Source organism: Scleropages formosus, chromosome 24, assembly GCF_900964775.1.
Source record: "Scleropages formosus chromosome 24, fSclFor1.1, whole genome shotgun sequence".
NCBI lineage: Eukaryota > Metazoa > Chordata > Actinopteri > Osteoglossiformes > Osteoglossidae > Scleropages > Scleropages formosus.
In genome coordinates this window covers 4,457,574-4,471,262 of record NC_041829.1, presented here as the reverse complement: position 1 = coordinate 4,471,262, position 13,689 = coordinate 4,457,574, and the positions used below count along the sequence as shown (strand labels likewise).

The window sequence follows — 13,689 nt, the reverse complement described above, 5'->3', positions numbered from 1 at the left end:
GAACCCCCCAAGGAACGATTTTTATATCTATTTTCGCCTTCCCGTCCATGTCTGAAAACTCACATAAGAGGTCGTGGGACAGTACATCGCACCGTCTGTAGGCTTTGGAAGAGGACAGTCTATCCTCCCACTTATTCATAAAAACGGGAAATAAACAGGCACTGGACGTAGCAGTTGAGCGCACGTCCAAAACAAACACGAAACAATGTGACAGAAATCCCCAGAAGTCGCTGCTTGGGAAAACACAACAGTTGACTAGACTTTTGAGATACTCTCCTCATATGCAGTATTATTTCTTTCTAGTTTTTGATTTCCTTTTATTTTTAGTTTATTACTTGCGTGAGTATAATTACCTATAGCGTGATTCCTATGACATCAATAATGTTCTCATTCTTTCATTCTCTTCCATTTACCTGCCCTTCAGAATCCTGCTCTCACTGCAGCTCATCTGTTCCCCCCCCCAAGCCCACCGCCCCCGCACCCTGGGCCACAAACAGGACGTTTACTTGACGCGGCACCCTGTTTTTCCCTCCGAATATTACTCTTCCTGTTTTGACAGAAGCCTGACTCTGCATCCCCGCGTGGCATTTCTAACTGCCAAAGCACTTCTGCGTGTAGTATCGCTTTTCTCCACTTCCTCCAAGTGCGAGACAGCAGCCGACAAGGGCAGAAGCATGAGCTGCTCGGACCACTTAATAAACATCATAATAAGAACCTTTAAGAGCAGGGAGATGAAGAGCAGACGCAGGTACTGGCAGCAAGTTCTAGAGAGCAAGGCCAAGCCTTTATCCGCAGGCGGGAAAAAACATCTCCAGATCAACACCACTTCCCTCCGTATCTCTACATGTCAGCATATGCAAGGGAGAAGGCCCTGTTGTTCCAGATGGCCACAAATCAAGCATCCAGGGTGCCTGGGGAAATAAAGTTGTACGGCGGCCCTTAATAGCCCACCTCAGCTACCAAAATCACTAAAGACGGAGAACGTCGGACTGTCGCGCCGACGGGAACCGTTACTTTCCGGGGCCACTCGTTCATCCAGATAAGGAGCTCCACATGGGCCAGACCACCCATGGCTGGGGAACGGAGCGCTCCGCCCGGCAGCACGCAATCACTGCCAACAACGCCCCCCCCCCCGCCCCAAAACCGTCCAGCAGGTTTCTCAACTTCCACACCATTTCTGGATGCGGTTCTGGGTCCACTTTACATTTCCTACACTCAGAGAAGGGCACACCATTTAACGGTGCCCCTGTTGGGTTTGTGAGACCAGCTCACTCTTACAGTACAGCAAGTGAGCATGAAGCATACGCCCGCTCCTTCATTCGAAAACGTTCAAACTATCACGTTTCGCTTTTACAGAAAGCACTGAATTGATATCTAATCAGACATTTCTGTTTCCATAGGAGGCAAATTTCAGCTGATTTTTTGGGTCAGTGCTCCAGAACCGTGTGAGAGCAGCCGTTAGTTTGCATGCCATCTCAAGGAGGTTGCTTGTGCTGCGAGTTGTGATTGTTGAAAATTAGAAAAAATTAAAAATCTGAATCAATCATTAGGCTGATCGCTTTCTTGGCTTCGTTTTCTTTAAATTTGATAGTGTTTGACAATTCACAAGAGAAATAACGATTTATAATTTACTTTCGTCCTGTATTCCCCTTCCTTTCTCTTCCCCAGTCATACACAGATTTGCGCTCAAGTACAGTACTGTATTACAGTATTTTTAATCATTTAAACAGTTGGGAACTTTGATAATTACATTCTCTGATAAGTACAGATAGGAATACATTTAGGAGTAACATTTTCTATTTAGGTTTTTAATTATTTTTGGGTGGACTTGGGTCCTGCTTTGAATGAAGTTAAGAAAATGTCGAAGGTGAAATTTGGTGAATCGAAATGACATTTACTTTTACTCATTTAGCAGACTGTTCTCCAAAGCAAATTCCAACGAACACCATGTAGTAGCATCAGCCCACACCTTATTCACCCAAGGTGACTTGTAATGATATATACACTGGTTACAATGAGTCATTCATCCATATACTGTATGAGTGAAACACTTTCTCTCTGTCGCTCACTCGCACACACACTTTATTAATACAGTCATCAATCCACCCGAACAGCATGTCTTTAGACACCGGGGGGGGCAGAGCACTCGCAGGAAACCATTGCAGACAGGGGGAAGAACATGCAAAGTCCACAAAGGCTGCGTGGGAATCGAACCCACGTCCTCTCACACCACACAGGCATTGTGAGGCAATGCTACTCACTGTACCATTGTACTCCCCTAATGAATGGATTTCCAGGAGAACTTAGATCCGTTAAAAAAAAGGAATCGAACGTTTTAGTGAAATTAACTTCAACTCGGCTTTGCCTCAATCAGCTGTGCTCCTACGTAATGACAAAAAATGTACATAAGTAGCATCTTATCAGCATATCTACTACTACAGAAAGTAATAATAGCACCAACTTCTGTACTAATAAACAAGGAAGTTGGAAGTTTGAGGGAATCTGCTCCTGTAACTGCAATAATGGCATCATTAGAGAGGAAGCGAGTTAAACAGAGACAGATGGTGGGTAACAGTTAATCGGTTACTGGGATCTTATACCTAAAAGAGCTGAAGGGACACTGTCACAACGCTGGATACTGGTGGGCTCAGTCAGCCTTAAAGATTTAAGAGAGCCCTCTGACTTGGGGTGTTTGAGAATATTGGGGGTAGGAGGAGACAAACTCATTGAGATGTTAGGCAGCTGAGTGCTAGCACAGCATAGACAACTTTTAGGAAGAGCTCACGTGGTTTCCTGGTAGGGAAGCGTATGGAAGTGGTGAACCGTTCCTGCCTTGTCAAAACACAGTAGAGCCAAGGATATGGCATCCTACATAATCATAACGTTGCTTTCCATTAATGGTAGACATCAATCAGAAAAACATCACTGCCCTTCATTCCCATGCCAGGGAAATATCTTCAGATTTAATTTTTAATCATCAATACTAAACTCACAGCAATGCACTGCTCCACTAATGACCCGCACTAGCAACATGTCAGGGGAACATACTGAGAGAAGGTACATCTGCCTACATACCCATGTCTCTGTTAAATGGGGATTGCTTTGCCTGACAAATGGCCAGAGATACCTACTGCAGAACAGAGATGGCATGTCAGACTTCCTACTGTCACAGATGTAGTCATTTCAGATTTTGCCCCGCAGCTCTGCCCCCAATTCTAAGGGTCTGCACGGAAGCATCACGCACTACACGGAGAAGCAGCAGTCACCTCGCCTGGTACAGCTCTCCCTACAAAAGTGCTCAGAAGGGAGTTTCTGCTATTAAGAGCTACACCCTTAACTGTCAGTGTCTCAGAAGGGCAGAATGTGTCATTGTCAACACAGCGTTTTCATGCCAACAAATGTGGGAATATGACTAGGCTGAGCACTGTCAAAAGCTGTATAATTTTGACATTTCTTGGGTTCCCAGTCCTCCATTAGTCCCTCTGCTCAAGTTACTGAGAAGCCTCATCGCAAGCCTGCGATATAGCCCGCGTGAGAGGAATCGGTATTCAGCCGACTCGCAAGCAACACATTACAGATGCTCCCCGACTTACGATTTTTCGCCTTTACGATGGTGAGCTCGTGACAGGGATTCAGTAGAAACCGTACTTCGAATTTTGATTTTTTTCCCCCCCAAGCAAGCGTTACGCGGAACAATACTCTCTCGCGATGCTGGGCAACGGCAACGATCCGCATCTCCCAGTCTGCCACGTAGTTGTGTTTTGTGCATCCATCATGTCACAGAAACGCCCATCTGCGTCTCCTGCTACTGGTGGGAAAAAGAGGAGGGCAATTACTTGAGGAGAAACTCTAGATAAATTTCCAGCATGAAGGCGGCCATCCCATAATGACCATCGCACGTACGCCGTGCTATGATGTTCGGTAGGTTACGTGTATTAAATGCATTTTCCACTCGCGACATTTGACTTACGATGGGTTTCGCAAAACGTAACCCCGCTGTAAGTCGGGGACCACCTGTACTTCAATATAAAGACAGTGGCTACTGGATCTATGTGTTTTAATCTATGTTTTACCTCAGCGAGCACGTTTTGGATCAGCTGCAGTGACGTCAATTCGTTTACCTTAAGAGCAGCATGGCGATCCATCAGGAAGTGCTGGTGTCTGAGCTCTTGGACTGTGGGTTTGGACCTGGGTTTAGAAGTCAAAACAGTCAGATTTTGCACATTATCCCCGCAGTCGTATGGGTTTCCTCCAACAACCCTGTTTCAAGTGAACTGGTGATTCTAAATTGCTGTGTGTGAGTGAATGAGAGAGACAGAGATGGGTATAGTGGGCCGGGGGTATAGTGGTTAGAGCTGTTGCTTTCGGACCCAAAAAGTTGCTTGTTCGAATCTCACCTCAGGCTGTAGTACCCTTGAGCAAGGTACTTACCCTAAACTGGCCCGGTAAAAACTACCCAGCCGTACAAATGGGTAAATAATTGTAGGTAGATTAAGACGGAGTCGCTTTGGAGAGAAGCATCAGATAAATGAATTAGTGTAAATGCATGCAAACGCTTTGCTGTATAACTAAGTGAACACAGGGAGTACGTAAAACTAAGTGACCTTAGAAAAGTGTCAGCTAAATATTACTTCTTGTACATCACTTTGAAAAAAGCATCCGGTAAATGAATAAATGTAAAAGACGGTGTGCCACTGCCCTGACCAAAACAGTGTAAAATGATCTGTTCGCACAGAAGTAAATGTGAGCCACGGTCGTCCAGGTTAGTCAAGCTGCCGTTGCTGTAGGCTGTAAACCCAGAGCGGCAAAGCGGAACAGAAGCTCCGACACTGCGCCGCCACGCCCCCCTCTGGGAAGAGGCATTAGCCTGCGAGGCTCGGGTTAGAGTTAAGAACGACTAATAGTCAGGTCGAGGAACAGGCCGGGACAGGCGAGGTATTTTCTGAGACAATACTCAGGAACCGTGCGCTGGAGAACGTCGGGGTGTTTACTGCGACCAGAAAGGAAGTGTATTTGCGTTCCATCCGCTCTCTTATCACAGGGTGCTGTTAAGGGTTAACGGCGAGAGCGGGGCTCCTTTCCGAGCACCCTGCCTCCCCCCACCGAAGCCCCGCAGCAGCGGCGTGCATCCCGGCAGACGTGCTACGTGCATCCAACCGCCCGTTGCTTTTGATGTTGCGCACCCTTGGAAAGAAACACTGACTGGGTGCCAGATGCGGTTACTGTTTCAGGAAAGGTCAACGATTTCTCTGGGAACAGACTGTAAGGGAGACGATCGCCGGAGCCACGGCCAAGGGAGGGACATCCGTCCGTCGTCTCTCAGGTACGGCTGCAGGGCTCGGTAACCGAACGCTTTTTGGCGGGTCTTTTTTGAAATCGGCTGACTGCTGACAGCCTCCCCCCTCCTCGGAGCGCGAGAGCCTCCAGCCAACAGGGAAATGCAGCTGTTCAGCACAGCACCGCACGTCGAATACACACAAGCAGAGCAGCGTTTAAATCAGAGCGCCAGCATTTTGAATACAGGCAGCTGGCTTCCAAGTGAAAAGCAAGTTGGAAAAATTGCGCCGATCAATCCATAGGTGTCAGGTCTGACCAGATAGAGGCAGGTGAGCTCTGCTCAAATCAGGTTTCAGAAGGGCTTTTCTACCAAGAGAAACTTATCAGGGCAACTCCAGCAAACAATTTGCCCATTTAATATAAATAAACCTCCCCATGTCTCCCAAATACCACTGAACTGCACACAGAAAACAAGTGATTCAGGACAGTTTCACATGATTAAATAGTTGACTGCTGAATATATAATTCTAATAATCACAGACTTTGCATATGCACACAGGAATAATGACCATCCCTATTGCAGCACACAGCTGCAACAACAGTAGGTGGCCATCGTGTTTTAGAGACTGTGAAACATGCAAATAAAGTAAGATACCAGCAATAGTTTCTGGAGCTCATTTTAGACCTAACAAGATGCCATATTCGGGGCAAATACAGGTGGAAGTGATTTAGCTCTGGCCAGCAGTGATTAGAAGCGCCCTGTATGACAGGTCACATGGCAGCTACAGGTCACATGGCAGGCGTGAGCCAGGTTTCCAGGGGCGTGGCCTTACTGACCTTCCGGTCCTCGGACTCCTTGCTCCGCTCCCGGGGATCGCAGGTGGACCTGACCGACAGCTGACAGGACAGCGCGCCGGGTCCCGTCCCCCTCAGGTAGCCCCGCGCCGCTGTCGTGCGGTCCAGGTTGGGGATCGGGAGGGCGGTGTGGACGGGCCTGCCGGAGACCCCCTCCGGCTGCCTCAGCTTTGAGGCGACCCCGACCACCGGCATGGCCACGGGCAGGAAGGACAAGACCGGCAAAAAATTGGAGGGGAAGAAAGAAAAAAAAAAAGGCAGCTGAGGAGTCCTCTTCCCGGGTGCTGCACTGCAGCTGAAGCATGAGATAAACACACTTTCTCCCGGCGGGGTGTTGGTTCAACGGCGGGGGGAGAGAAAGCCGCGCCTTCGCGAATCGTTCAAGGAGCGGGTCCAAGCAGGAGCGCGGCCGCGGTCATTGTGGAGCCCGCCGCACTGCGCAGCGCGTGCAAACTGAGAGGAGGTCTCTGTGATCCCCCTCCCTCCCCCGTCCGCAGCTCCCTCCCTCGTCCCTCCCGCCCGCTCTAACAGTCCTCTGGGGCGTGACCTCCCGCCGGAGAGGAGTTGCCTGGGAGCAAAGCGGCGGGGCCAGCGAGCCGTCCTCTCTCCCCGAGAGAATTCCGCTGCTGTCGGCGCCCCCTGGGGCGACTTTAAAAACAAGCGGTCTTTCCAACTGTCAAAACAGCCCCCCAACCCCCTTGCACCACAAGTTCTGGAAATAGACATCTTCCTGGCGGCTGTCACTGCAGCCTGTGCTTACAGCACAAAATCGCAACATAGCGTGAAATAGGCAGCGCGGCGGTTGGAGTTGCTGCCGCCTTCCACTTGAGTGACTAAGGGTTCGAATGCCTCCTGCTTTACTACCTTTGAGTGAGGTACTTACCCTGAACAGTAAAAATTATCCAGCTACATAAATGGGTGAAGAACTAAGATGCCAAACACTAAATCACTTCCAACAGAAGCATCAGACAAATAATAAACATAACGTACAAAGTGTTGGAGAGGTGCCGCTGACGATGGGGGCGGGTGGTCCCGACACAAACCGCTGATGGACAAGCTTCGGTCCCTCGCCGACGCTGTTTGAGCAGGTTGAGCGCTCCTCCAGTATCTGAGATGAAAAAAAGTCACACCTCTGCTCTCTCTCACCCCACCCCCCCCCCCGCCCAAAAAACCACAGCTCCCTAAGCAAACAGGAGAAGTAAGATCGGGATCCTGGAATCCTGCTCTGTGAGACCTCAGTGTGCGGGCGAGGATGCGGGAAAAAGGAGCAAGGAGGAGGAGAGCACCTGCCAGGACACGTAAGGTAACCCAGTTTCAGTCTAGGAACCGATCACCACATCGACTGGTTTCGCACCAGTTCGTCTACAGCGCCGCGAACGTCGCCACTCTCCAGAATCCTCAACCGCTCTTCTCAACACGGACAAAGAGCAGCACAACCCCACATACCTTAGGTAATTAAGTCGACAAAAATATTCTGCGCAACTGTACCTTTTTCTTTTTTTACAGTCTGTTGCCTGGTGTGAAACATAAAAGGAAGGGACGGTTTTATGTGGAAAGCCTACATGTGGTTCAGTTTAGGACTTGATACGTGTGAGAGAGGATTATTAAATCACACCAAACCGGAACATTTCAACATTCTCCATAATCCAGTAAGAGAAGACAACACGGTCCTGTTCCTCAGCTTGATCAGGACCAGCCCCACCTTCCAGGTCTTGGCTCAAACAGGGTGACTGCCCTTCCCGCCTGTGGACTCGCACGCACCTTACCTGTCCCCCTCAGATCCTCCCACCTTCAACGATCCTTCTTCCAGCAATATTACGTCAAAGTAACTTTCTACACGCAGGGGAATCGGGGCCTGGATAGGAAATTCCAGACTGAAATCCCAAAAATGGACTTACTATTGCTACTATAGAGATGATAAACCCGAATACACCCAGTCCTCCCAAAATAGGGTTAAGTTGCAGTGCAAAAATTACCCAGATATGTGAATTCCCAATGTGAGGGGTCATTTGCCATTATTTCCTACAAAGGGTGGGCGGAGGGGGAATGTCCCCTAAAATTAAAATACCAAAGCAAAAGGTTACAATGATAACAGTAACATTTTATGACACCTGAAAAATCATTATTTCTAGCTGGGCTTTTAAAGTCCTTTTTCCATTTGTTCATTATCAGTAACTGTTTGCCCAGTGGGGGGCGTGGTGGTGCAGTGGGTTGGACTGGGTCTGGGGTTCGAGTCCCGCTTGGGGTGCCTTGCGACGGACTGGCGTCCCATCCTGGGTGTGTCCCCTCCCCCTCCGGCCTTACGCCGTGTTGCCGGATGGGCTCCGGTTCCCCGTGACCCCGTATGGGACAAGCGGTTCAGACAGTGTGTGCGCGCGCTTGCCCAGTGCAGAGTCGAAGGAGCGGAGTCTTTCGGATGTACAGAGTATAAGGTAGCGTACACATTGGTTGGAGACACTGTGATAGTTTGGCTCAAAGATGTTTTTTTATATGAATAAAGTCCGCAAGATCACTACCTGTATTTCTCAAGCTGCAAAGCATAAGGGCACTTTGCCAGTAGAGGCACCGTGTGGTATTATTTAAATAACCGATCATCGCTCTTGCTGCAGTACCCTTGATTGAGGTACTTACCTTCAACTGACATGGTAAAAATTATCCAGATATATAAAGGGGTAAATCACTTTACACTGCTCAGTGCTATACGTTGCTAAGTAACTTTATTGAATATACTATTTTAGTTTAATGTATTTATATGGAATTGGTCATTACACAGCTATTATGTCAGATGAGGAAGACTGCTTCTCATTAACTTCCGTGGTAAAACTAAGGGATATAAGGGCTTCACATACTTTCAAGCAGCACTGCGCCCGAGAACTGAATACCTCCAGTGAATATCGTACATACAGCACACGTTCGGGCACCAATTCTCCTGCTTCGTTCAAACACTCGGAAAAATTAAAGGCTACTTTTTGCAAACAATGAGCAACTGAAGTGGAATTTGAAAACTGTGCAAACCATTGCATATTAACCACCGCAATGTAGAAAAGGCTCCGTTCTTTTACCAACAGCTTCTATTGTAGTGCAGCACAATTAACATCCGCTGAAAAACGTACTCAAATACATTTATTCACTTAGCAGATACTTTTCTCCAAAGTGACTTCCAATGAGCTCTATGTAGTGTTATCAGCCCCCCCCACACACCTTATTCACCAAGGTGACTTACACTGCTAGATATGCTACTTACAATGGGTCACTCATCCATACAGCAGTAGAACACACTCTCCCTGGGTCACTCACACACTGCGGGGGAACCTGAACAGCATGTCTTTGGACTGTGGGAGGAAACCAGAGCACCCAGAGGAAACCCACACAGACACGACGAGAACGTGCACACTCCACACAGACTAAGCAGGGATCGGACCCACGTTCTCTCGCACCATCCAGGCACTGTGAGACACCTAATAGATCTTAATCCCTGCATCACCTGTGCAGCACACAAACAACACTTTTTTTTTTTTTTTTTTTAAATTTATGTACATCTTGTGTCAACCATGTTCTAGATGAGGACAACATGACCAGTGTAACTCTGTTTCCCCTCCCTTTGCTCAGGCAGGATATTTCTAGTGGGACAACTGAAGTAAAAGACCAATTTTTCATGGCTAACCCCAAATTAAGGTTCAGCTGCTAAAGGGGAGGAGGGTGGTTGAAGTCAAGTACAACACAGAGATGAGATCAGGAAAACTTCTTACAGTGTGACCTCAGCTCCACTAGGTATGCTAATATGACGTTTCCCCACAAGAGCCCACTCGCAGCGAGTGAAAGCTCACACCACCTGTTGCTCAGCTGCTCACAAATGTTCCGTCCCCTAATGCTAGAAAGGCTACAGGGAATGAGGAGTTTCACTGCCACCTACAGCTACAAGGTTTGGGTCGAAAGGGCGGGACTCCAAGCGAGCGCCATCGACTCATTCCTTCTGCCGAAGTGACATCCACCCTCGTTTTAGCTGCCAGGTTGTCCTCCTACAGACAAGCCACGGAGGATCAAGCAGTATGAAGGGACAGCATGGTCCAGGGTCACAGGTGGTGATTACTGCAGTGGAGCGGAGGCCCAGTGATGTCAGTTAGGCATACTGGCCCTGGCCTGCCTGACCAGCGAGGACTAACACATGCAATTAGCTGTTCCGTTATTGCAGATCCTCAAAAACCCATCACCTCAATTATGCAGATTGAAATAAAGCCACTGGCCACCGCCACAAAAATCAGTGGTGGAGGGAGGAGGAGGAAGAGAAGGAAGGGGAAAAACCTGATAGCTGCTAAATTTAAAAGCACATTTACCCCAGGGCAACGACTCGGTTCCAAGTAGCCAAGAGGCAACAGTGAAAGTTCTGGTGATGGCCGAACGGAGACACAAAGGACGAAGGTGAAACCTTGGGGCAGCTGAAGATTCCAGGCACTCGCAACCAAAGGAACATGAATTGAGACCAAGCCCACAACTATACACCCATCTTCGCTTGAAAATGTTGTGCATAGTGCTATTAGATGCCTATGCATTAACATTAATTTATCTCTGGCTTTCATCCAAAGCGACTTACAGGGTTAGGCTACACAATCATTTATAAACCTGTGGAAATTTCACTGGAGCAATTCAGGAGAAATGTCTTCAAGGGTTCTATGGCTAAGTGACTGAATTCAAACCTGGGTCCTTTGGGCTCAAAGGTGGCAGCTCTAACCAGGACACAACCTGCTGCCTCTTTGCTGAAAATATTTAACGTGCAAAATGTTGTTAGACGTATTCTTTTCATACAAAGCATAAATAAATAACTGGACAAACTACATCAATGTCCTCATCCAAGCAAAGCATTTACTTACTATGTGAACACAAATGCACAAGGTAGCCACCAGATAAAGTATAGATTCCTTACAAGACAACCATACGTGGACATTTACCTAGAGTACAACCAATTGCAGAAACGTATAGCTCGTCTCGAGCGACATGGCGGCATCTGAGGTCACAAAGCAACCAACCTTCCCTAAGAAAACAAACGAGGAGAAGGGCTGATAGCCTAGAGCTGATCCCTGTGGGATTCCATGTCAAAACAAACATGTTTGCGGTGGGGGAGCGGGTGGGGACAGACACGCACCTGGTCTGCCCCAGAAAGCCTGCTTTATCTCTTGTATGCACGGCGGGCTGCGTGGAAAATGTGACATGCACCCCGCCCCCCTTGCCGCAGGTTCGGGGTTTGGTGGATTCCTACATGCCAGTCAACCTGTGCTGTATCTCAATCCTGCACAGGACTGCTGCCATGAAGTCAACAATGGAAAAAACAACACAACATGGGAGGTTCGAGCTTTTTTCCCTTCTTTCCTCTCCCTTTTCTGGTACCTCTAAACCTGGCTTTAAATATCTCAGTTCGGACTCAGTGTTCCAATAGTTCACTCTCACGTTTTTCTAAGGTTTACAAAAACATGTGCACTTATTCATTTAGTAGAGGCTTTTCTCCGAAGTGATGAACGGTTATTATAAACTTGCATTAACTGATATCTTTATCTAAAGGTAATTTACAGTGCTGGATAGCACGCAATCAACACTTTATAATCGTTCACCCATGTGTACACCAGAGCGATGTAACACACACTAAATTGCGCTTTGAGCGACAAACACGTGAAATGCACATCTTTGGACTGTAGGAGGAAACCCATGCAAATACAGGGAGAACATGCAGACTAGGCGTGGATCGAACCCACATCCAATTACGTATTCCAGACAGAGACTTCTGGGCCTCTGAAATATACAACAGAAATTGCTTTCCTGCTGAATTACCTGCTCAGATATCTCGTACAACTTGACTGTTCATTCTAGCTTCCTAATAAAGTCTTAAAATAATTTCCATTAGTTCATTTTTCTAACATTCAGCACAGGCAAAGTTAACGAGGTAGCCGAGTCATGAACGGTAGAGCGCACCGAGCTTCAAGCAAAAAACGTATGTTGTATGTCCAGGTTCAGTAAAGAGTGGCTGTGCTGTTAACATGTCTTGATAAATCAGTCAAACTCCAATCTCCATCGATTAAACTGACAGCTTCCCAGAGTCCAAATTAAATATTCTACCGGAACCCATTAGGAACCCAGTGCTCTACACATGTTCAGTGAGGGCTTTCTTTCCTTGTTCAGAACTGGCATTAAACCTGTACATTTTAATGGCCATGTTTAATAGTTTGACTGTCTTCCCTCGGCGGTCCATATGGCTCCTGGAATGAGCTGGGGTTCCTGCCATGCCCTAGTTTGGACAGCTGGTTCTGATGAGGCGCATACAGCACCATGCCCGTCTCCGCTTCCAGAACAACAAGCAAACCCTGGCCGCAGAGTGACTACAGAGGCGTTGACTGCGGCCTAAAAACAACATGAAAGGGAGAAGAACCATACATCCGAACTTGAAGACAGAAGCCATCATAACACAGGTTGGGCCCGGGACTAGATCAGAATAACCTCAGAATAAGCCGACGGAGAAGACGTGTGCTTTGAGGGCCAGGGAACAGAAAAAAAAGTGAGGGGAAGCACATTAACCCAAGGATAAGTTTGCTTGGACTATAGCTATGTTGACCAGGAAGGCTGAGCTGCGTGAGGCAGGTGCTGCTTTTTAAAAACCGTGCGTGTCCCAGGCAGCAGGCCGGCTGTGTTGTTTTGGAGAACAGCCTCTCAGAGGAGGTCCATAGAGATCAGGGAACAAAGTCTCCCACCTTCTTCTTCTGCAGCTTTACAGAATCATTACCAGGCATGGCAGATGGGGGGGGGTATCATAATGTTAAAATGGTAAGTCATCATCATCAATATTCTGTGTCTACTGGGCATTTCTTTGGTGATGGAATAGAACTAGCGACCAGGCCAAATCCATTTATTGTATCGTACACAAGTCTATCAAGCATAAATGATGCTGCAGATGTCTTCCATGAAAGTTTGATATAGCGTGTCCTCTGCTTACCCAGTAAAGGATTTTCTCAATATGCACTCTCAATAATTGGTTACTAAAAAGAGGCAATCCCACATTAAGCCACACAAACACTTCCTCTGAATACACAATATTCACGTTGTTAAACATCTCTGGACAATGAAATTGAGACTTTCGTGACATTTCTGTTAAGGAAGTCTAAACAGCTCATGTATTCAACTGAATAAATCATTAATGGTTAGCAAAAGAGTAAATAAAGGCTGAGTTCACCGCTTTGACAAGTACATATTCTGGCCCTTGTGCTTCGGCCCTCCTGGAAAAGTTGCTCATTCAAGGGTGGAAGATGAAACGAGGGACTCAGGCCTTGCAGCCTAACCCTAAGAAATCACATACTAGATAACGTGGGGTGAATTTTTACAGCTTACAGCTCCAAGTACACACTTTGAACAAGGACACATCCAACGCATAACGCTGAGCATCAACATTGTCAAATTTAGATCTGCACATCATCAACTATCAGCACAGGCACCCTGATTGCAGTTATGTTGCTCCAATACGGCAACAAGGCCAAACCACCTGGCTCTACTACTCACCCATGAAGGCCATTCCAGGCT

General features: G+C 47.4%; 1 protein-coding gene across 1 annotated transcript in view; it reads right to left on the bottom strand.

Annotated features, from left to right (window-relative positions):
- Positions 1–6,548, bottom strand: part of nav3 (neuron navigator 3) — a 156,331-nt gene extending 149,783 nt beyond the window's left edge. The window contains exon 1 of the mRNA XM_029248669.1: positions 6,115–6,548. Coding sequence (XP_029104502.1) covers positions 6,115–6,327 — 213 coding nt within the window. The 5' untranslated portion in view covers positions 6,328–6,548. The remainder of the gene's footprint in view (positions 1–6,114) is intronic.
- Positions 6,549–13,689: the final 7,141 nt, after the last annotated feature.